The sequence below is a fragment of the Saccopteryx leptura genome, chromosome 6, assembly GCF_036850995.1.
Source record: "Saccopteryx leptura isolate mSacLep1 chromosome 6, mSacLep1_pri_phased_curated, whole genome shotgun sequence".
Lineage (NCBI taxonomy): Eukaryota > Metazoa > Chordata > Mammalia > Chiroptera > Emballonuridae > Saccopteryx > Saccopteryx leptura.
The window spans coordinates 133,726,724-133,752,129 of NC_089508.1; the positions used below are offsets into that span (position 1 = coordinate 133,726,724).

A 25,406-nucleotide genomic window follows, 5' to 3' on the forward strand; every position below is an offset into this window, starting at 1 on the left:
CCCCCCACCCCACCCCCGACCCCCGTTGCCATCACGTTCTTGTTCATGTCTCTGAGTCTCATTTTTATGTCCCATCTATGTATGGATTCATATAGTTCTTAGTTTTTTCTGATTTACTTATTTCACTCCATATAATGGTATCAAGGTCCATCCATGTTATTGTAAATGATCTGATGTCATCATTTCTTATGGCTGAGTAGTATTTCATAGTATATATGTACCAAAGCTTTTTAATCCACTCGTCCTCTGAGGGACACTTGGGCTGTTTCCAGATCTTCGCTATTGTGAACAATGCTGCCACAAACATGAGGGTGCATTTCTCTTTGGAGCCGTTCTATGGTGTTCTTGGGGTATACTCCCAAGAGTGGGATAGCTGGGTCAAAAGGCAGCTCGATTTTCAGTTTTATGAGGAATCTCCATACTGTTTTCCACAGTGGCTGCACCAGTCTGCATTCCCACCAGCAGTGCAGGAGGGTTCCCTTTTCTCCACATCCTCGCCAGCACTTATTCTGTGTTGTTTTGTTAATGAGCGCCATTCTGGCTGGTGTGAGGTGATATCTCATTGTGGTTTTAATTTGCATTTCTCTAATGATTAGTGATGTTGAGCATTTTTTCATATGCCTATTGGCCATCTGTACGTCCTCTTTGGAAAAGTGTCTATTCATGTCTTTTTCCCATTTTTGGATTGGATTGTTTGTCTTCCTGGTGTTGAGATTTACAAGTTCTTTATAAATTTTGTTTATTAACCCCTTATCAGACGTATTGTCAAATATGTTCTCCCATTGTGTAGTTTGTCTTTTTATTCTGTTCTTATTGTCTTTAGCTGTGCAAAAGCTTTTTAGTTTGATATAGTCCCATTTGCTTATCCTGTCTTTTATTTCACTTCCCCGTGGAGATAAATCAGCAAATATTGGGTTGGGGAATATGTTCGTAGCGTTTTTATATTTTCTTTTATTTTACAACGATTTGTTTGCTGTTTGGCAAAGGGTAAGTATTCATTTGATAAAACTCTTTCTGCTCTACAAAACTATGTTAATTGTATTTTTGAGTTATTTAATTTTTTATTAGTTTTGAGGCTTAGAAATGGAATACCCAGGAGGCAAAAATCAACATTTTCGACACCTGCTCTTCTTTGCTTTTCATCGAGGTCAAAAAGCTGCCGAAGCAGCCCGGGACATTTGTGAAGTGTATGGAGAAGGTGTCATAGGCGAGTCTACAGCATGGAAATGGTTTGCAAAGTTCAAAAATGGCGACTTTGACATCGATGACACGTGCCGCAGCGGAAGGCCTTCTGAATTCGATGAAGAACTGGGAAATGCTTGAAAAGAAGCCACGTGCCCTGGCCGGTTGGCTCAGCGGTAGAGCGTCGGCCTGGCGTGCGGGGGACCTGGGTTCGATTCCCGGCCAGGGCACATAGGAGAAGCACCCATTTGCTTCTCCACCCCCCCCTCCTTCCTCTCTGTCTCTCTCTTCCCGTCCTGCAGCCGAGGCTCCATTGGAGCAAAGATGGCCCGGGCGCTGGGGATGGCTCCTTGGCCTCTGCCCCAGACGCTAGAGTGGCTCTGGTCGCGGCAGAGCATCGCCCCTGGTGGGCGTGCCGGGTGGATCCCGGTCGGGCGCATGCGGGAGTCTGTCTGACTGTCTCTCCCCGTTTCCAGCTTCAGAAAAATACAAAAAAAAAAAAAAAAAAAAAAAAAAAAAAAGAAAAGAAGCCACGGTCAACAAGGAGCTCTACATTGCCCAGCTACACCTCGTGAATGAGGCTATTCGACTGAAAAGACCTGATCGACATGGTCAAACCATACTCCTTCACGACAATGCCAGGCCCCATGTTGCACAAGTCGTCAAAGCCACACTCCAAGAGCTCGAATGGGAGGTCCTTCAGCATCCGCCTTATTCTCTGGACCTTGCACCGACCGATTACCATCTTTTCCGCTCCCTGTCAAACCATATGAAGGGTGTTACCTTCGATAACAAAGAGGTCCTTAAAAACTGGCTCAACAACTTCTTTGACACCAGACCAGGCGATTTTTGATGGAATGGCATCAACAAATTGGTAGAGAGGTGGGAAGAGGTTGTAAACAGCAACGGCAAATATATAATTGATTAACTTATTGATAAAATTATTGTTTTTTGTTTAAATAAAAGTCTTCGGTAAAAATGCTACGAACTTATTCCCCAACCCAATATATTGCTCCAAGAGATGTTGGAGAGCTTACTGCCTATGTTTTCTTCTAAGATGCTTATGGTTTCACGGCCTACATTTAAGTCTTTTATCCATTTTGAGTTTATTTTTGTGAGTGGTGTAAGCTGGTGATCTAGTTTCATTTCTTTGCAAGTAGCTGTCCAATTTTCCAAACACCATTTGTTAAAGAGGCTGTCTTTACTCCATTGTATTTCCTTACCTCCTTTGTCAAATATCAGTTGTCCATAGAACTGTGGGTGTATTTCTGGGTTCTCTGTTCTGTTCTATTGATCTATATACCTGTTCTTATGCCATTACCAAGCTGTTTTGAGTACAATGGCCTTGTAGTATAACTTGATATCAGAAAGTGTGATACCTCCCACTTTATTCTTCTTTTTTAAGATTGCTGAGGCTATTCGTGTTCTCTTTTGGTTCCATATAAATTTTTGGAATATGTGATCTATATCTTTGAAGTATGTCATTGATATTTTAATTGGTATTGCGTTGAATTTATAGATTGCTTTGGGTAATATAGACATTTTAATGATGTTTATTCTTCCTAACCATGAGCACGGTATATGCTTCCACTTGTTTGTATCTTCCTTGATTTCTTTTATCAATGCTTTGTAATTTTCTGAGTACAAGTCTTTAGTTTCCTTGGTTAAGTTTACTCCTAGTTACTTTATTTTTTTGGTTGTAATAGTAAAGGGGATTGTTTCCTTAATTTCTCTTTCTGACTGTTCATTGTTGGTGTATAAAAATGCCTCTGATTTCTGAGTATTGATTTTATATCCTGCCACTTTGCTGAATTCATTTATCAGGTCCAGTAGTTTTTTGACTGAGACTTTAGGGTTTTCTATATACAATATCATATCACCTGCAAATAATGATAGTTTTACTTCTTCTTTTCCAACTTGAATGCACTTTATTTCTTGTTCTTGTCTGATTGCTGTGGCTAGGACTTCTAGGACTATGCTAAATAAGAGTTGTGAAAGGGGGGCACCCCTGCCTTGTTCCTGATCTTAAGGGGATTGCTTTTAATTTTTGCCCATTGAGTATGATGTTGGCTGTGGGTTTGTCATAGATGGCTTTTATCATGTTGAGGTATGTTCCCTTTATTTCCACTTTGCTGAGAGTTTTCATCATGAATGGGTGCTGGATTTTATCAAATGCTTTTTCTGCATCTATTGAAATTATCATATGGTTTTTCTCCTTCTTTTTGTTTATGTGATGAATCACATTGATTGATTTACGAATATTGTACCAGCCTTGCCTCCCCAGAATAAATCCCACTTGATCATGGTGTATGATTTTTTCCATATATTGTTGGATCCGGTTTGCTAATATGTTGTTGAGGATTTTAGCATCTATCAATATATTCATCAGAGCTATTGGCCTGTAATTTTCTTTCTTTGTGTTGTCTTTGCCTGGTTTTGGAATCAGAATTATGCTCGCCTCATAAAAGGAGCTTGGAAGTCTTCCTTCCTCTTGAATTTTTTGAAATAGTTTGAGAAGGATAGGAGTTAGTTCTTCTTTGAATATTTGGTAGAATTCACTTGTGAAGCCATCAGGCCCCGGACTTTTCTTTGTTGGGAGTTTTTTGATAACTGTTTTGATCTCATTTGGTGTAATCGGTCTGTTTAGGTTTTCTGATTCTTCCAGATTGATATTTGGAAGATTGTATGTTTCAAGGAATTTGTCCATTTTATCTGGGTTGTCTAGTTTTTTGGTATACAGTTCTTCATAGTATTTTCTTACAATATTTTGTATTTCTGTTGTGTCAGTTATTTCTCCACTCTCATTTCTAATTTTATTTATTTGAATCCTCTCTCTTTTTCTTGGTGATTCTAGTTAAAGGTTCATCAGTCTTGTTTACCTTTCGAAAGAACCAGCTCCTAGTTTCATTGATCCTCTGTATTGTTTCTTTAGCCTCTATGTCATTTATTTCTGCTCTGATCTTTATTATTTACTTCCTTCTACTACATTTGGGCTTTACTTGCTGTTCTTTTTCTAGTTCTTTTAGATGCAGGGTTAGGTTTATTTGAGCTTTTTCTAGCTTCTTAAAGTGTGCCTGTAGTGCTATGAACTTCCCTCTCAGTACTGCTTTTGCTGTGTCCCATAAATTTTGAGTTGTTGTATGCTAATTGTCATTATTTTCTAGGATTTTTAAAAATTTATTTTTTGATTTCATTCTTAATCCATTCATTATTTAATAACCTGCTATTTAGTTTCCATGTGTTTGAGAATTTTTGAGCTTTTCTGTTGTGGTTCATTACTAGTTTCATGCCGTTGTGATCAGAGAAAGTGCTTGATATGATTTCAATCTTCTTAAATTTGTTGAGACCACTTTTTTTTTTTTTTTTTTAGATTTTTAAAATTTATTCATTAGAGAGAGAGAGAGAGAAGGGGGGAGGAGCAGAAAGCATCCACTCCCATATGTGCCTTGACCAGGCAAGCCCAGGGTTTTGTACCGGCAACCTCAGCGTTTCCAGGTTGACACTTTATCCACTGTGCCACCACAGGTCAGGCTGTTGAGACCACTTTTGTGCCCTAACGTGGTCTATCCTAGAGAATGTACCATGAGCACTTAAAAGAATGTATATTCTGCTGCTTTAGGGTGAAAGGTTCTGAAGATATCTATTACATCAAGTTGATCTAGTGTGTCCAATAATTATGCTGTTTCTTTGTTAATTTTCTTTCTTGAGGATCTATCTAGTGATGTTAGTGGGGTATTGAAATCCCCTACTATTATAGTATTGCTGTTGATCTTGTCCTTTAAATTCATCAAAGTCTGCTATATATATTTAGGTGCTCCTATATTAGGTGCATAGATATTTATAATAGTTATATCTTCCTGTTGGATTACTCCCTTTATCATTATGTAGTGGCCTTCTTTATCTCTTACTATATCCTTTGTTTTAAAGTCCATTTGTCTGATAAAAGTATTGCTACCCCAGCTTTTTTTCATTTCCATTTGCATGAAATGTTTTTTCCATCCTTTTACCTTCAATTTATGTCTTTCTTTTGTTTTAAGATGTGTCTCTTGTAGACGGCATATGTACGGGTCCTGTTTTCTTATCCACGCAGCTACCCTATGTCTTTTGATTGGGTCATTTAATCCATTTACATTTAAGGTTATTATTGATATGTAGTTGTTTATTGCCATTTTATTCTTTAAAGCTTTATTCCTCTTTTGCTATATTTTTTCCCACTTTCATTTATTTAGAACAGGCCCCTTAACATTTCTTGCAGCATTGGTTTGGTTGTAATGAATTCCTTGAGTTGTTTTTTGTCTGGGAAGCTTTTTATTTCTCCTTTGATTTTAAATGATAGCCTTGCTGGATAAAGTAGTCTTGGTTGTAGGTTCTTGTTCTGCATTACTTTGAATATTTCTTGCCATTCCCTTCTGGCCTCAAGTATTTCTGTTGAGAAGTCGGATGTCATCTTTATGGGGGCTCCTTTGTAGGTGATAGCTTTTTTTTCTCTTGCAGCTTTTAATATTTTCTCTTTATCGCTTAGCTTTGGTATTTTAATTATGATGTTTTTTGGTGTAGGTTTCTTTGGGTTTCTCTTTAATGGATTCCTCTGTGCTTCTTGAACTTGTGAGAGTTTCTGTTGCATTAATTTAGGGAAGTTTTCAGCTATGATATGATTGAACAAAGTCTCTATCCCTTGTTCTTTCTCTTCTTCTTTAGGAACTCCTATGATGCGGGTGTTATTTCTCTTCATGTTGTCACAGAGCTCTCTAAGTGTTTCCTCAGACTTTTTGAGTCTCTCCTTTTTTCTTCTCTGCTTTCATGCCTTCATTCCAGTTGTCCTCCAACTCGCTGATTCGATCCTCAGCTATATCTATCCTTTTTTTAATTCCTTCCATTGTGGTCTTTATTTCTGATATTGTATTTGTCATCTCCGACTGATTCTTTTGTATACTTGCTATTTCTTTATTTAGGTGTTCATAATGACCATCCATTGTTGTTCTAAGATCCCTAAGCATCCTTACAATCTTTATTTTGAACTTCGCATCTGGAAGTTTGATTATTTCCATATTACTCAGTTCATCTCCTGAAGGTTTCATTTGGATTGCACTTTTTTGTCTTCTCATTGTCTGTGTTTTCTTTGTAGAGTTGGTTGAATCTAGGCTTGGTGTTGTCTGCCTCCAGTGTTCAGTTGTGTTATTTCTAGTCTTCTTGGGTTGGTATCAGCCATTATTTGTAATCCACTTTCGGATTTGGGCCGCTTTGAAGTCTTGATTTGTTTCTTTTCTTAACAGATGATAGTCTTGTTTACTGATCTCAGCAGGGGGCTTCCTTGAAACTGTATCCAGGCATGTGGTGGGTGTAACCTGAGACTCTGAAGACCTCTTTCACCAACTAATCTCTCTGGGGGCAGGGTGTTTTCTCAGCTTCAGTAGGGGGAGGTGTATCTCAGATCTCCATGGAGACCTGAGTTGCTGCCCCTCCTCCGCACTTCTTGTTTTCAGCTGTGTCTTGTTGCGCTGATTGGAGCTGGAGAGATGTCTGGAGATCTCTGATCTGGAAGCGATTCAGTACTGTTTTGTGGGGAAGGATCAGTCCCTCCTCTAGCTATGGCCACCTCCAGCACGGATGAGTTAGCTTTTTTTAGATCGTCTCCTGCATTGCTTAGCCCCTCACAGTCTGTCCCTCTCTCTCTCTTTCCTTTTCAACTTGGGAGATAAGCTGGTCTTCAACACACCTATCTCCCTGGTTGCCAGGCAAGTGGCTGTGAGCAGTATTTTCTGCTCTTTTTCCTGGGGTGAGATCCCCTCTGGGCTCTCTCCCTCACCACCCCCCCTTTGTTTCTGTAAGCAGGGGAGATTCAGGCGCTCCCTTCCAGGTTTGTTGTGGCTTCTTCTTTGCTCCTTGGTTTTTGAGAGCTGTTCTTGTAGTCCAGAGTTGGTTTTTCACGCTGATTTTTCCTAAGTTGATTTGTATTCCAGTTTGGTGGTGAGAACTGGGTGTCTGTGCGTCCACCTACTCCGCTGCCATCTTCAGGTTTCTGCAATTAGGCACCTTTTAATAGAAGGTAGACATTGAACAAAGAAATATACAGATTAATAATTCTAAATTGTGATTAAGTATTATAAGCAAAACACATACAATGCTTATTAAATTCCAGAGGAAGGAACCCACTTTTCATCATTTTGAGTGTTGGGCTATTAAGCAAAGTCTCACTGAGAAAGTGAAATTCAAGCTGATATCTGAACAAATTGAAGACATGGAATAGAAGATGATAAGTATTCCTTGTAGTAGGACCAGCAAATGTAGGTTGCAAAGTGACTTAGGAGACTGGTGAATTGAAGGAACTAAAAGCTGGCAACTCTAGTTGGAATAATGGTAATTAATATGTAAAGTAGCTAGAGGTGAAGCTGGAGTGAGATGGATCAGGAGCCAGTGTATTTAGAGCCTTCCAAGTATGGGTTAGAAAGTTAGATTATACCCTAAATGTAGAGGGCAGCCATTAAAGGAGATTTGGTTTACATTTGAAAAATGTCACTTTGGTAGAGAGCCTAAAAGTAAACTCACACAGGTATGATCAATTAGTTTATGACAAGAGGGCAAAGAATATACATTGGGAAAAGGATAGTCTCTTCCCCAAATGTTGGGACAATAGGTCAGCCACATAGAAAAGAATGAAAATGGACCACTATCTAACACCATACATCAAACTAACTCAAAATAAAGGTTTAAATATAAGACCTGAAACTTTAAAACTCCTAGAAGAAAACATAGGCAAAAAAGCTCCTTGACTTCACTTCTTGGCAATGATTTTTTTTTTTGGATTCGACATCAAAAGCAAAGGTAACAAAAGCAAAAATCAACAAGTGGAATTATGGCAAAGTAAAAAGCTTCTGCAAAGCAAAGGAAACCATCAACAAAATGAAAAGGCAACCTGCTGAATGAGAGAAAATATTTGTAAATGAGAGAATGTAATTTGTAAATTATATATCTGATAAGGGGTTAATATCCAAAATATATAAAGAACTCATACAACTAGTAATAAAAAAACAACAAAAAAAACTATAGAACCCAATTCAAAAAATGGACAGAGGATCTGAATAGACATGTTTCCAAAGGTGATATACAGATGGCCAACAGATACATGAAAAGATATTCAGGAGCACTAATCAATGCAAAATAAAACCACAATGAGATATCACCTCCTTTTAGAATGGTTATTATTAAGAAGACAAGTGTTTGCAAGGATGTGAAGGAAGAAGGAATCTTTGTGCACTGTTGGTGGGAATGGAAAACAGTATGACGTTCCCCACAAAATTAAAAATGTAACTTCCAGATGATCCAGCAATTTTACTTTTGAATATTTATGCAAAAGATAAAATAAAAACACTTAACTTGAAAAGATATATGAATGCTATGATCAGTGCAGCATTATTACTGTAGACAAGTCAGGGCTGTAACCAAGGAATCCATTGATGGAAGAATATATAAAGAAAATGGGGTGCATAGATACAATAGAATATTACTCAGCCATAAAAAAAAATGAAATCTTGCTATTTCCAACAACATGGATGGGCTTTGAGGGCATTATGACAGGTGAAATAAATGGGAAAGACAAATATGCACGATCTCACTTAAATGTGGAATCTAAAAAAACTGACCCCATAAATACAGAGAATAGACAAGTGTTTGCTGGAGGTGGGCATGGAAGTAGGTTAAATGGGTGAGTGGGTCAAAAGATACAAACTTTCAGTTATGAAATAAGTCATGGGTGTATAATGAACTATATAGTGAGTTAATCATACTGTATTTATATGTATTTGAAAGTTTCTAAAGAGTAGATCTTGAAAGTTCTCATCAGAAGAAAAAAATTTTTGTAGCTGTACACAGTGATGAGTGTTAACTAGACTTTTATTGTGGAGATCATTTCCCAATATATGCAAATATCAAATCATTATGTTGTACACCCCAAACTAATATAATATGTTAATTATATCTCAATTTTATTATTTTTATTTATTTATTTATTTTTTGTATTTTTCTGAAGCTGGAAACGAGGAGAGACAGTCAGACAGACTCTCGCATGCGCCCGACCAGGCCGGCACGCCCACCAGGGGGCGACGCTCTGCCCACCAGGGGGTGATGCTCTGCCCCTCCGGGGCGTCGCTCTGTTGTGACCAGAGCCACTCCAGTGCCTGAGGCAGAGGCCACAGAGCCATCCCCAGCGCCCAGGCCATCTTTGCTGCAATGGAGCCTCGGCTGCGGGAGGGGAGGAGAGAGACAGAGAGGAAGGAGGGGGGGAGGGGTGGAGAAGCAGATGGGCGCTTCTCCTGTGTGCCCTGGCCGGGAATTGAACCCGGGACTTCTGCACGCCAGGCCGACGCTCTACCACTGAGCCAATCGGCCAGGGCCTATATCTCAATTTTAAAGATACCATGAAAAAAATTACTTTGGGTACTATAGGAAGAATGTTTAGTTAGATGGGCAGGATTGAGGGAGAAGGAAGCATTTGATAAATCCAACATTTTGGTTTGAATATCTCGGTGGTCAGGTGCCAGAGTCATAGACTTATAAATGGTAAAGCAAACTGTTGAAATTTAAGGGTAGTGGCAAAAGAGATGTCTTTTTGCCCTGTGTTTGTAATTATTCTGCTGATAGCTCAGCTGAACTAGGCTGAGGCTGATAGATTGACATTGATTGGTTAATCAATGCTCTTTTGATTACTTTTTAGCAAATATTTATTGAGGTTTTTCTTTGTGCTTGATAGTGTTCCACTGAATTGCAGCAATTACCGCTATTTACCTTAATTAATGCCATTTATTGTCAGTTTCTTCAGCATTCTTTTTATTTATTTAAGATTTTATTTTTATTGATTTTACAGAGAGATGAGAGAGAGGGACGGAGAGTGAGAAGTATCAACTCATAGTTGCCTCACTCTAGTTGTTCATTGATTGTTTTATCATATGTAGCTTGATCCAGCAAGCCCAGGTTTAGAACCAGCAACCTCAGCATTCCAGGTCAGTGCTCTATCCACTGTGCCACCGTAGGCCAGGCATCCTTTAAACAGCATTGTGAGTCTTGGCCTCATGTCGTTTCTGAACCCATTCTACCCACCCTTTCTGGGATGGAGCTTCATTAGTCTCATTAGTCTTCTCTGCTGATACCTTCCTCTTCCCTCTCAGTTAGCTGTTTTTCTTTGCCTGCAAGTGTTCGCAAAGCCTCTTTACCCAACACCAACAAAATATCCTTTTACTCTCCTTCACATGTGTTCTTTTGTCATTTTCTGTTCTGTCTCTGTTACTCTTCCTTCTCAATGTCTGTTGTTGATGTCACCAATTATCTTTGTTCTACTGTCTCTCCTCAGTGTTGCTTTTCACTCTCTCCTCTCCAGCTCTTGGCATCCTCTGCTTGTCTGTTTCCTCTCTGTCTCTCTGTGTCTCAGTAGTAATCTGTCTACTGGCTCTAATCTTATACCAACCGCTCATTCCTCATTCCTCATTCCTCTCAAATTTTCCTGTAACCTTGCTTCTTTTCTAATTTTTTTCTAGACTTATCAGTAACTAGAAAACAGCTGTGAATACCTCTAGTCTTCCTTGTTTTATATGTCTTCATCCTATGTGTCATCTTCCTACATGGATTTATCCTCTTTCAGGGTTCATCTCACCAGAATTTTATGAAACCTTTCTGACTTCCTCTAGGCATATTTCTTTTCTCCTCCATCAGAATTGTTATAGTCCTTTGCTAATAATCTTTCATAGACTTCTATGTTATAGCTAGATTTGTGTATTTGTTTTTAGACTGGGGAAGAAAACAAAGTAAATTTTTCTGCTATCCACCTTTCTTTCCTAAACTGCACATAGCCTCACATGTGTTAAGTACTCAGGACATATTTTGATGAATTTTAATTACAGTTTAGAAGTTTATTATAAAAATCCTGTAAATACTTTTATGAAGATTTCATATGTTCCTTTTGAAAACTACAAAACACATTGAAATGCCCATTATTTCTCCCAAGTTGCTAGCTGTTTGATCTTTAAGTGATTTTTTTCCATCTTGACTGTACTTATGCCCTTTGAACATCAAATCATGTGGGTTCTCTATAGACAAAGAATGACTTTGGGATATACATTATAATTTTAAACTTATTACACAAAATTTTGGGTCCATATATCATGCTGAGATAGTTTGGGCATTGACAATTTGCTGCTGTTCTGCCTGTCTTTGTATAGATAAGATAAATGTTGAAGTCACCTTTCGTGTTGTTTCTTTTTCTTAGTTTAAAACAATCTATAAGAGAATAAGGATTATAAAACTAATTTGGCCACATAACTTACCAAAAAGTTTATTGAGAAAAAGTTCTATCTTAACTGACAAAATAATGTTATCGTAAATTATAAGTGAAGAACTTTAGATTGTGAGCTTTACCAAATTATTTTACTCAGTTTCCTTTACCAAAAAGAAACTAACACTTTTAAATTTGGAAACAGCTATAAGTTTCTTAGGTAATTTAATATCAGCTTGATTCTGAATTTTTGGATTTGAAAAATAATTTATTTGAAAGTTGTCAAATAGAGGTAGACATAGACAATAGTAATATTTAGGCTCACTAAATAGTTTGAGTGTAATTAATTGAATCAAAATCATAATAATGAAACTTGTTTACTTTGAAGCTACATCAGATTAAGAAATTGCCATTAGGCCCTGGCCGGTTGGCTCAGCGGTAGAGCGTCGGCCTGGTGTGTGGGGGACCCGGGTTCGATTCCCGGCCAGGGCACATAGGAGAAGCGCCCATATGCTTCTCCACCCCCCCCTCCTTCCTCTCTGTCTCTCTCTTCCCCTCCCGCAGCCAAGGCTCCATTGGAGCAAAGATGGCCCGGGCGCTGGGGATGGCTCCTTGGCCTCTGCCCCAGGCGCTAGAGTGGCTCTGGTCACGGTAGAGCGACGCCCCGGAGGGGCAGAGCGTCGCCCCTGGTGGGCGTGCTAGGTGGATCCCAGTCGGGCGCATGCGGGAGTCTGTCTGACTGTCTCTCCCCGTTTCCAGCTTCAGAAAAAATACAAAAAAAAAAAATTGCCATTATAAAAATATTTATTGCCCAGGCTGGTTGGCTCAGTGGTAGAGCATTGGCCTGGCATGTGGAAGTCCCAGGTTCGATTCCCAGCCAGGACACACAGAAGTGCCCATCTGCTTCCTCCTTCCCCCTCTCCTTTCTCTCTGTCTCTCTCCCTCCCACAACCAAGGCTCCATTGGAGCAAAGTTGGTCCGGGTGCTGAGGATGGCTTCATGGCCTCCACCTCAGGTGCTAGAATGGATCAGATTGCAGTGGAGCAATGCCCCAGAGGGGCTGAGCATCACCCCCTGGTGGGCATGCCAGGTGGATCCTGGTCAGGTGCATGTGGGAGTCTGTTTGTCTGCCCCCCACCCCCACCACTTCTCACTTCAGAAAAAATACAAAAAAAACCCCAACTTATTGAAGTCCCTTTAAATAAGACATGATGGTTTTCTTGTAAAGATGATAGATGATCATAATTCACTTTATATAGTACCTTTTATCTGTGATGGTAGGGAAGACAGTATTTCACAATGAAATATGATTTATTTCTGGACTTGGTTGAATTAAGAAATTCTCTGTGAAGAATATAACAGCACCTTGTAGGATAAAGAAATTTTTTTTTTTGTATTTCTACGCAAAACAAACACAATGTATTTAGAGTAAATTTAATGAGTCTGGGGAGTAAATGGAGGAGCTGTGTATTTTATTACATTTTAAATTCTGGGTATTTTTTACATTTTAAATTCTATGACTAGTGAATTACATAAATGCTTTGATTTGTTTTAGAAATTAACATATTTTGCATACCTAAATATTATCTGAAATAAAATTTTATTGATCAGTGTATAGCTTTTGCAAACCATGTTTCCGAACTCCATTATATTCTTTGAAAAATTACTATCAAACTGGAAAACCTATTAAACTGAATATATTCAATGATTTTAATAAACAAATTTTGCTTGTAAAAATTTATTTTTATTTTTAATAAGGTCTAAGGATTGAATATTTTTCTTATAGCTGAAATGTAAAAATTATTGAGATATGGTTTCTTTGAACACTGTAGCCAAATGAATCCAGTGTGATTTGATTACATGATACTATCCTTATTCTGGACATTGTTTTTATTTTAATGATGATACAATGCTATTTCACAAGTTCCCAGTGAAGTTACATGATTATTCACATGTTCCAGACTTCATTCATTACACACACGATAAAGTTGTACATCAGAAAATTCATATACCTCTGACAAGGTGAATACAAATTATAACGTGTGAGGGTTTTTTATTCACTCTGAAATATTATACAAGTGTTCATAGTTGAGTCTTGATCACATTAGGACATGGGATTTGGTTAGATAATTATAGCTATATAATAACTTCTAATTAGAAGTTATGAAGGAAGCAATGCAAGATTGTGAATTATATCTTTTGGCTTTTTGTAGGATGTTTAATTTAGACCACTGGCCAAATTTTAATGGACTCTGAAGATTAGACGATTAGAATGTATCTGTGATGATTTCCTGAATTTTTGGCTGCATTGTGGATGTATAGGGGAAGTTTTTCTTTGTAGGATATACACATTAAAATATTCAGTTTGCCTAACCAGGCAGTGGCACAGTGAATGAAGCATCATACTGGGACACAGAGGACCCAGGTTCAAAACCTCGAGGTCACTGGTTTGAGCACAGGCTTATCAGCTTAGTGTGGGGTTGCTAGCTTGAGTGTGGGATTATAGACATGACCCCATGGTTGCTGGCTTGAGCCCAAAGGTCGCTGGCTTGAAGCCCAGGGTCACTGGCTTGACACCTAAGGTCACTGGCTTGAGCCCAAAGTTGCTGGCTTGAGCCCAGAGTTGCTGGCTTGAGCAAGGAGTCACTCAGTCTGCTGGAGCCCCTCCGGTTAAGGCACATATGAGAAAACAATCAATGAACAACTAAGGTGCCACAACGAAGAATTGATGCTTCTCATCTTTTTCCTTCCTGTCTGTCTGTCCCTATCTGTCCCTCTCTCTGACTCGCTCTGTCTCTGTCTCTCTCTCTCTCACACACACACACACACACACACACACACACACACACACACACACACAAGTATCAGACCTGGCTGGTTCGCTCTGTGATCCTGGGTTTGATTCATAGGGCACACAGGAAGGGTGCCCATGTGCTTCTCCACCCCTCTCCCTCTTGCTTCTGTCTCTCTCTCCACCTCCTTCTCCTGCAGCCATGGCTCTATTGGAGTGAGTTGGCCCCAGGTGCTGAGGATGGCTCTCTGGCCTCTGCTTTAGGCGCTAAGAAGAGCTCAGTTGCTGAGCAATGGAGCAACGCCCCAGATGGGCAGAGCATTGCTGCCTTGCGGGCTTGCTGGGTGGATCCTGGTTGGGGCGCATGCAGGAATCTGTCTCTCTGCCTCCTCTTACTAAATTAAATAAAATAAGTAAATAAATAATCAATCATTTTCCTTAAGAATAAGAGTAAAATAGTAAGAAAAGAAAATCAAACCTTTTCCCCCCTCCAATTGTGCTCATAGAAAGCCTGTGTCTACCTGAGGGTTGCTGATGACAGATTCCTGTCCCCTTTCTAGACCATCTTCCACTAAAGTTGTTTGGTTTAAAAAAAGCCATGAATTCAAAGTGGGAGAGAGAAAAGACATTAGACAGCTTGGAAGTTGGTAGAAGAAAGGGAGGGAGAGTGTGTGTGTGTGTATGTGAGCTTTTATGTACACCTCTACACGCGCTTTTTATGCTTCAGTGTTGGAACTGATGTATGTTTGTTTCTTTTCTCCCTCTAGCAAGTTGCTCCTGTTTCAGAGATTGGATATACATAGTTCCCTCAGTCTGGAATGTCTTTCTAGTCGTCTTCCTCATTTACCTCTTATGCTTTTTCTTTTTTTGTAGTCCTTGATTAAATGATCAGGGGTAACTTCTTTGATATCCCTTGACCCTCTTTTGGACAGTTCATTTAAACATGGTGGTTGTTTGACCTCTCATCTGTAAGATGGTGATAATAATATTGCCTACTTTGTCGAGTTATGAGGAATAAGAGTAAAGTATATGTACAACAGAATAAATAGTACCTGACCAGATAGTAAGTGCCTGTGAGTTAGCCAAGCTCATATCATTATTAATAGTTTTAAAAAACATATTTGAAATAGATATTTCATTTGTCTAATTATTTGTTAAATGTCTCATTTCCCATTAGATTGTTAGTTCCATGAGGAAAAGGGTTGTGTCTGTTTTATTCACCTCTGTTCCCTAGTGCTCTGTACTCATACATAAATGCTTTTGTTAACAGATAAGATGGTGTTTGGCAGTAGTGGGTCTGTCAGGCCAACCGGATTTTGACTCTTAAGTATATCACAGACTTTATTAGCTCTTGTAACCTCTGTTACTTGGCTTCTCTGGACTTCCGGTTTCTCATCAGTAAAACTGAGTTATAATATCTACCACACTGAGTATTATAGAAGATATACTTAAAGGTCTAGCATTTATTGGTGATCAGTAAGTAGTAAAGTTATTAAGATGTGGCCAAGAATATCAATACTGAAAATACTAATATTTTTAGTGAGTGTTTAAATGAAATACTATAAAGGAAAAATTCCTAGTGAAGTTCCTGACTCCAGAATAGGCATTCAATTATGTTAGTCTCTACTTTTAAATTTTTTCTAATAATTAAACTGCAAATCAGTAAGCATATGCTAGTTCTAGACACTATATAGGACACTATATATATTTATTTATGTATAAAGTATGTAATGAGAGACACACAAACATGGATATACCCCTTAAAGTGTTCATAATAACCTATCCATTAGGTAGTGCTTTTCTCCTCATTAAACATATGAGGCTTAGAGAGGTCAAGTAACTTGCCCAAGGAGCCAAGATTTAAATTCAGTCTATTTAGTTTTAAAGCCTTTGTTTTTTCATTACCACACTCTCTCTTTACAGTTTTGGTTAGAGATGATATGAAATTACCAGATGTTTTCTAATGCAGTGCCTTTGGTCTTCCAAAAATTGTGGTCAATGAAATTACTTCTGAAAACTTTCCTATGGTCTCTTTCATGGAAGAGTGGACATACTGGTAACTGTGGTAAAGTACTGGAATACTTTTAGGAGTATCACAGACCTTGGTGGATTACAAGTTTGGTAATTGTAAACATGAAAGCTCAAACTTGTTGAGGAAGAGGAATTAAGAAAAAGTAGAAATATATTTTTCTTTCACATTAGACTGCACAACCTTGTGGTCCGAAGGTTAACGCTTATTAAAAATTTGGCCATGGCTGGTTTGCTCAGTTGGTTAGAGCATCATCCCAAAACACCAAGGTTGTGGGTTCCATCCCTGGTCAGGGCATGTACAGGAAGTAAGTAATGAGTGCACAACTAAATGGAACAACAAATGAATGTTTCCCTCACCCTCTCCTTCTCCCTTTGCCTCTCCCTTCCTCTCTCTCTCCCTCCCTATCCTCTCTCTTCCTCTCTCTTTCTCTGTCCCTCTGCCTCTTCCTTCTTTTCTCTCTTCCTCTCCCTCCCTCTCCCTCCCTCTCTTCCTCTCTCCCACTTCCTTCCTCTTCCTCCCTCTTCCTCTTTCTGTCTCTCTAAAATCAATCAGTAAAAATAAAAAATGGTTAAAAATGCTTTATTTCAAAAGATTAAATTCATACATATGTACATAGAGTAAAATATAGAACTCATTTTCATTTCTTCTTCCACCCCTGCATCTCTCCCCAGAAGTTTTTTTTTATTTATAACAAGCACCATTTAATTATATTTGAGTTTATGGTAATGAGATGAATTTTGATGGGCCCCTTGATATCTTCAGTGTGAGGCCTGGTTGAAAGTTTCAGTTCCACAACCCAGTGATTAGTGATTTCATCAATCATGCTTCCAGGTTGGTGAACACATTCACATGCCCGGAGGGTGCAAACCCCAATCCAATAAAAATAAAAGCTCCTGTACTCAGACCTCGTTCAGTATACTCTTTCATCTGGCTGCTCATTCATGTTCTTTCTAGTAATTCTTTATAATAAACTGGAAATAGTAAGTAAAGTGTTTCCCTGAATTCTATGAGCCATTATAGCAAATTATTGAGCCTGAGAAGAGGGGTCAGGGAACCCCTGATTATAGTAGATGGGTCAGAAGTATGGGAGGCCCAGGACTTGTGATTGGTGGCTGAAGTGGTCTTCCAAGAAGTTTTATTTTTTTTTCTCATAAAATGTTACTTATGTTCACTTGTAGTGAGTATAGTGTGTTTAACTGACTTAATAAGTATTTAAAAGTTTTTCAGTTTAATTAAAATACTGATAGATACAACTTACATAAAAAGCCTTTGTGGTCATCAATAATTTTTTTTTTTTTTTTTTTTTTTTTTTTTTTTTCATTTTTCTGAAGCTGGAAACGGGGAGAGACAGTCAGACAGACTCCCGCATGCGCCCGACCGGGATCCACCCGGCACGCCCACCAGGGGGCGACGCTCTGCCCACCAGGGGGCGATGCTCTGCCCATCCTGGGCGTCGCCATGTTGCGACCAGAGCCACTCTAGCGCCTGAGGCAGAGGTCACAGAGCCATCCCCAGCGCCCGGGCCATCTTTGCTCCAATGGAGCCTTGGCTGCGGAAGGGGAAGAGAGAGAGAGGAAAGCGCGGCGGAGGGGTGGAGAAGCAAATGGGCGCTTCTCCTGTGTGCCCTGGCCGGGAATCGAACCCGGGTCCTCCGCACGCTAGGCCGACGCTCTACCGCTGAGCCAACCGGCCAGGGCCCATCAATAATTTTTAAGAACATTAAAGGGTTTTGAGACCAAATAATTTGAAAACTGCAGTATATTTGTTAAGTCATTAGTGTAATAAACATTTACCATAGTAATAGAGGGAAAATCCCCATGATTTAATAATGTTGGTAGGAAAAGTATAATGCAAACTCCACAAGTTTTACAGTTATGAAATAAAGAATAAAAATCAGTATTGGAAAGAACTTGGTAAAATAAAAGTAGTCATTGTATTAAAGTGAATTTTACCCTTGATTTTTCAAAGGTTTTTTTTTTTTTTAAAGATTTTATTTATTCATTATAGAGAGGGGGGAGAGGGGGGGGGAGGAGCAGAAAGCATCAACTCCCATATGTGCTTTTTGACCAGGCAAGCCCAGGGTTTTGAACCAGCAACCTCAGCGTTTCCAGGTTGACATTTTACCCACTGCGCCACCACAGGTCAGGCTTCAAAGGTTTTTATGTTATAATTAAATCTGTATATATGGTTAAAAATCAGTTCAAGTATGAATGGGGATAATATCTCTATTTCAGAAACTCTGTAGTGATGCTCAAGTTAAAGTCTTTGGGAAATGCTGCCAGCTGAAACCTGGAGGAGACAGCTCTTCTTCTTTAGATAGTTCTATTACTTCATCTTCTGATGTAAAAGAACAATGTCCTAAGTACCAGGTAAGATCACTGATGTCTTTATTTATTCATTTGTAAATATTTTTTAATATCTACAGTCAGTATGTTGTGCACTATTTGAGGGACTGGGGATATAAAATGAACTATTTTTACACTCCTAGAGCTAATTGTAGCTGGGGAGGAAGATAATTAAACAAATAACTTATGTACTTGGATAAATATTAGGTTGGGGGAAGTACAGAGAACTGTGGGCATAGGTAGCAGGGATATATATTCTCCACCTTTTATTTTCTACTTCTGCTTTTTTAGGCTACCAGAATAATTTCTTATTTTATATACTTTTAAATTATTGAAACTTGAAGGTAAATATAAAATAATTACACAGTTCAGCTATAGTTTGGCAGTGTGATTGGAAATATACACAGACTTGTTCATTTTTATTTAACTACATAGCAACTTCTCTATATTTTTGCTGTATTTTATGTACAATCAGTATTTGGTATCATACTAAGCAAATGTGAATTTATTTGTGTCAACCAAGCTTGCACGAATGAATAAAGTATTTTATATTTAGCAGTACTAAAATGGAATTCTGGCCTTTTAAAGTGTTTGTAATTAGGTAATTGTGTTTGGGTGGAAATTGGCCCTAATACCAGATCAGTGTGACAGTAATATGTGAAAGAACTTGGAAGTTATTAAACTCCAGATATAGCTCCAGATATTAGGGGATACTACACAGTTCCTCCTGCCCTTCTCTATTCCTCTTTCACTTTTTTTTTTTTTTTTTTTTTTTTTTTTGCATTTTCTTTTCTGAAGCTGGAAACAGGGAGAGACAGTCAGACAGACTCCCGCATGCGCCCGACCGGGATCCACCCGGCACGCCCACCATGGGGCGACGCTCTGCCCACCAGGGGGCGATGCTCTGCCCATCCTGGGTGTCGCCATGTTGCGACCATCCTGGGCGTCGCCATATTGCGACCAGAGCCACTCTAGCGCCTGGGGCAGAGGCCACAGAGCCATCCCCAGCGCCCGGGCCATCTTTGCTCCAATGGAGCCTTGGCTGCGGGAGGGGAAGAGAGAGACAGAGAGGAAGGCGCGGCGGAGGGGTGGAGAAGCAAATGGGCGCTTCTCCTATGTGCCCTGGCCGGGAATCGAACCCGGGTCCTCCGCACGCTAGGCCGACGCTCTACCGCTGAGCCAACCGGCCAGGGCCCTCTTTCACTTTTTTTAGCATGATACCTTAACGAGTTCTTATTAGTGCTGTGCTATTTAACATTATTATGTGTGCCAATTTGCATGTTTTCTAATTTGACCAATTGTGCAAACTTGCTTTTCTTTCTAATATTATGCAGTTAAAAATGAATATTAGCAGCCCTGGCCGAGTTGCTCAGTGGATAAAAGCATTGTCCAAACGCATCAAGGTTGTGGGTTTGATCCCTGGTCAGGGCATGTGCAAGAAGGAACCAGTGATTATATAGTTAAATGGAACAACTAAGTGGAATGGCAAGCTGGTGCTTTTCTCCCTTTCTCCTTTCTTCCTCTCTCTTTCAAATCAATGAAATAAAAAAGAAATGAATATTAGCAAATGGATTCAGATTTTTACTAACCCTGAAGCAGTGAGTGATTGTAATCTCATTTTGCATCAAAACTACTAGATATTTTCTTTCTTTTTTTTTTTAAAGTGAGAGTAGGGGAGATACAGAGACAGACTCCCGCATGCAACCTGACCAAGATCCACCCAGCAACCCCCGACTGGGGCTGATCCTCTGCCTAGATCTGGGACCATGCTCCCAACTGAGCTACTTTTAGTGCCTGAGGCGGAGGCTCCATGGAGCCATCATTGGCGCCTGGGCCCATATGCTTGAATCAACAAGCCATGGCTGCAGGAGGGGAAGAGAGAGAGAGAATGGGGAGGAGAAGCGGGGGAGAAGTAGATGGTCGCTCTCCTATGCATCAAACCCGGAACCTTTACATGCTGTGCTGAGGCTCTATCCTGAGCCAACCGGCTGGTGCAAGATTTTCTTTTTTTTTTTTTTCATTTTTCCGAAGCTGGAAACGGAGGCAGTCAGACAGACTCCCGCATGCGCCAGACCGGGATCCACCCAGCACGCCCACCAGGGGGCGATGCTTTGCCCCTCCGGGGCCTCACTCTGTTGCATCCAGAGCCACTCTAGCGCCTGAGGCAGAGGCCGCAGAGCCATCCCCAGCGCCCGGGCCATCTTTGCTCCAATGGAGCCTTGGCTGCGGGAGGGGAAGAGAGAGACAGAGAGGAAGGAGAGGGGGAGGGGTGGAGAAGCAAATGGGCGCCTCTCCTGTGTGCTCTGGCTAGGAATCGAACCCTGGACTCCTGCACGCCGGGCCGACGCTCTACCGCAAGATTTTCTTTTTTAAGGCACAGATTTGCAAGTCATATACTGGATATTGTGATAGGTTTAGTATAGTCCTGGAAATCTGCTTTTTTAGCAAGAAGGCATTGTATTATTGTAACAGATACTACAGTTGATAAAATGCAATTTCAAGTAACTAGAACATTACCTTTGATATACATCGATTATTATAAATTAGCTTTTAGCAATGAGTACTTGCAAAGAATTGACCTTTCAAATAAGGGCCTTTAAACAATAAAGCATTAAAAATAATAACACTTTCTTAATTATCGCCTTTGTTATAGGTTATGTCACATTAAAATATTATATAAGGAATAATATGGTTGGTAGGTAAGTAGTGATGTTTGCCACAATATCTGTATAGTAGCCAATTGAATGAATTCAATTTTTAGCTTTTTTTCTGACTCCTGTGAAGACAGTTAAAGCATAATGGAAAGGAATAACTTTTTGATCAGTTTTTTGAAAACAAGATATTCTGATGTTTCAAATAAGTCCTTTTTTATAAAACACAAAATAGGCACAAATTATACCACTTATGAATGCCTATTTTGCACAGTAGGAGCGGGAAAAGTTACTGTACAAAATTTTATGAATTCTACTTCTTGTTATCCCTAGATAGAGGAAGAAGTTTAAAGATAATGTGTCGTGGGGAAGCATTGCATATACAAAAGATCACTCATGCTCACTTGAGCATTACTTCTAATAGCAAAAACCTGGAAGTGACCTAAGTATTCATCAGTAAAGGGAGCTGGCTTGATAAACTGGCATTTTCATACAGTAGAATGCTATCCATGTCTAACATTATGTTTAGATCTATAGGACACTGTGAAATGAAGAAAAGCTGCAAAACAGTGTAGAATCAGTTTTTTAAAAACATTATATAGACTAACTACAGCAAAGGAATTTTGTTTTGTTTTGTTTTGTTTTTAGTGAGAGGAGGAGAGGCAGAGAAAGACACTCCACATCCGCCCCAACCGAGATCCACCCGGCAAGCCCACTAGGGCGTGATGCTCTGCCCATCTGGGGCCCTTGCTTAGTTGCAACTGGAGCCATTTTTTAGCATCTGAGGCAGAGGCCATGGAGCCATCCTCAGTGCCCTAGGACAGTTTGATCAAGTCAATTGAGCCATGGCTGCAGGAGGGAAAGAGAGAGAGAGAGAGAGAGAGAAGGGGAAGGGGTAGAGAAGCAGATGGTTGCTTCTCCTGTGTGCCCTGACCAGGAATCAAACCCGGGACATCCACACACCGATCTGATGCTCTATCAGTGAGCCTGCCAGGCAGGGCTGGAATTTTTTTAAAAAGCAGTATTTGAAATGGTCATAAGGTTTTAAATTCTACAATCTTATTCATGTTTGGTTATTGTTTAGGGTTCTCGGTGCTCTTCTGATGCCAATATGCTTGGGGAGATGATGTTTGGCTCAGTAGCAATGAGCTACAAAGGATCCACCTTAAAAATTCATCAGATCCGGTAAGGGATTTTTTTTTATGTTTTCTCAATGAATCCATTCAGTAGAATAGTTAATATTTTTTAAGATAAAAGATTTTCATACAGTCTTCACTCAGATTGAGCATGTCAGATTACTGTATGATGTTCTATGGGTTCAATGCTGCTTCATGGCTGTTGTGACTCTGCTATGAAATCTCGGTGAATTATACATTTTTATTTATAATAAATTAAAAAGGTTCTTGTGTTTTAGTTTTGATCTTTTTCTTTCCCTCTCTTTTTTTCATAGTTCTCCTCCGCAACTTATGCTTAGCAAAGTTTTCACTGCACGGACTGGCAGCAGCATCTGTGGGAGTCTCAATACGTAAGTGGTTGTGGATGCAGGGAGAAACGAATTATTTAAGATGTGCAAAATTTGAAAACTAACAGACTGCTCTCAGGATTGCAACTTAAATTTAGATATTTTTCCCCCATTCCTTAAGTTTATAAATTTATGCAAGCCAGGTTCTCCCCCCCCAGCTTTACATAACATTAAATAAATTACATACATTACATAACATTATGTAAATTTAAGATATACAACTTGTTGATTTGATATATTTACATATGGCAAAATGGTTATTGTCATAGCACTAGCTATTTACCTTTATCCTTTCACATACTTGTCATTTATATTTTGTGGAAGGACATTTAAGATTTCCTGTTGGAGCAACTTCTAAGTATATAATACAGTATTAGTAGCTATAATCTGCCATATATTAGATCCCCAGAACTCATTAGTTTGATAACTGAAGTTTGCAACCTGTGATCATTAGCTTCCCATTTCACTCACGTCCAGCCCCTAGTAACCACCACTCTTCTTTGTTTCTCTGTGTTTGGTTCTTTTATTGCTCACCCCCCCCCCCCCTTTTTTTTAAGAGAGAGAGAGGAAGGGAGAGAGAGAGAGAGAAACATTGACTTGTTCCACTTATTTATGCCGTCATTGGTTGATTCTTATATGTGCCCTGACCAGGGATGGAACATGTTGAGGCAATGCTCTACCCAACTGAGCTGCCCATCCAGGATCTGAGTTTGAGTTTTAGAGTTTACCCATTCCATTTGAGTTTTAGATTTCACATATAAGTGCTGTCAAACAATGTTTGTTTTTCTTTATCTGACTGACTTGACTTGGCATACTCAAAATTTATTCAAATTGTTGCAAGTCACAGGATTTCTTTCTTTCTCATGGTTGCATAATATTTGTATGTGTGTATATGAATGAATGGTATCTTTTTTATTTACTCAATTGTTGACATACTTACATTGTATCTATGTATTGGCTGTTGTTGCAGTGAGCATTATTCACAACAGCTAAAACATGGAAGCAACTTAAATGTTCTTTAACAGGTGATTGGATAAAGAAGATGTACATACATGGTGGGTCAAAAGTAGGTTTGCAGTTGTTTGTATAGAAAATAATACACTAAAAGAATTATGAAATATTGTCATTTGAGACAACATGGATGGATCTTGAGAGTATCATACTAAGTGAAATAAATCAGATGAAAAAGGACAAAAACCATATGATTTAAAAAAATTTTTTTTGGTTAGGCAAAAATCATATGATTTCGTTCACATGTGGGATACAAAACAGAAAGCAACAAACAAAACAAATTCATAGACATGGACACTAGGATGGTCGTTTCCAGAGAATAAGGGGGGTGGGGATAGGATGGAGAAGATAAAACATATGGTGATAGAAGGAGATCAGAATTATGTTAGCTGATTTATTATAGAATTGTACACCAGAAAATTATATAATTTTATTAACCAGTGTCACCCCTGATACATTTAGTTAAAAAAATAATGCTGCAATGGGCCTGACCTATGATGGTACAGTGGATAGAGCCTTGACCTGGAACGCTGAGGTTGCCGGTTTGGGGCCCTGGGCTTGCCTGATTAAGGCACATATGGGAGTTGATGCTTCCTGCTCCTCCCTTCCCTTCTCTCTCTCTCTCTCTCTCTCTCTCTCTTTCTCTTTCTCTCTCTCTCCTTTCTAAAATGAATAAATAAAGTCTTTAAAAAAATGCTGCAATGAACATGGGAGTGCAGGTATTTGTTTGGTATCCTGTTTTCATTTATTTTTGCTATATACCCAGAGTGGGATTGCTATTTCATATGGTAGTTCTATTTTTAATTTTTTGAGGAACCTTCAGACTATCTCCCTGATGATGGCTCTATCAATTTACATTCCCACCAACAGTGCAAAAGGGTTCCTTTTTCTTCACACTTATGCCAACACTTGATACTGATGCCATTTCTAAGAGATGTGATTGGACATCTTATTGTGATTTGATTTGCATTTCCCTAATGATTAGTGATTTTGAGCACTTTTTTATTCATCTGTTGGCCATTTGTATGTTTTCTTTGGAAAACTGTCTATTCATATCCTTTGAATATTCAGAGGAACTATTTTTTAATTGGGTTGTTTGTTTTTTTGCTGTTGATTTCTATGAGTTCTTTATATATTTTGGATATTCACACCTTTTATGATTTGTAAATATTTCTCCTATTCCATGAGTTGCTTTTTATTTTGTTGATGCTTCTCTTTGCTGTGCAGAAACTTTTTAGTGTGATGTAGTCCTACTTTTTTTTTTTTAAGTGAGTGGAGGGGAGGTAGTAAGACAGACTCCCACATGTGCCTGACTGGGATCCACCTGGCAACCCCTGCCTGGGGCTGATGCTCAAATTAACCAAGCTATTTTTAGTGCCTAAGGCTGAACTGGGACCAAAGAGCTATCCTCACCGCCTGGGGTCGATGCTTGAACCATTTGAGCCACTGACTGCGAGAGGAAGAGGGAGGGGAGAGAAGCCGATGGTTGCCTCTCTTGTGTGCCCTGACTGGGAATCGAACCCAGGATGTCCATATGCCAGACTGGCACTCTATCCACTGAGCAAACCAGCCATGACCTATTCTAGGTTATCTTATCAAATATTAGTTGAT

General features: G+C 39.3%; 1 protein-coding gene across 2 annotated transcripts in view; it reads left to right on the plus strand.

Moving 5' to 3' along the window:
• FNIP1 (folliculin interacting protein 1) overlaps nt 1-25,406 on the plus strand; it is a 175,266-nt gene that overhangs the window by 66,846 nt on the left and 83,014 nt on the right. For both annotated transcript variants that reach the window (XM_066343398.1, XM_066343399.1), the window contains exons 3-5: nt 18,501-18,635; nt 22,347-22,447; nt 22,713-22,787. In XM_066343398.1, the coding sequence (XP_066199495.1) occupies nt 18,501-18,635; nt 22,347-22,447; nt 22,713-22,787 (311 nt within the window). The remainder of the gene's footprint in view (nt 1-18,500; nt 18,636-22,346; nt 22,448-22,712; nt 22,788-25,406) is intronic.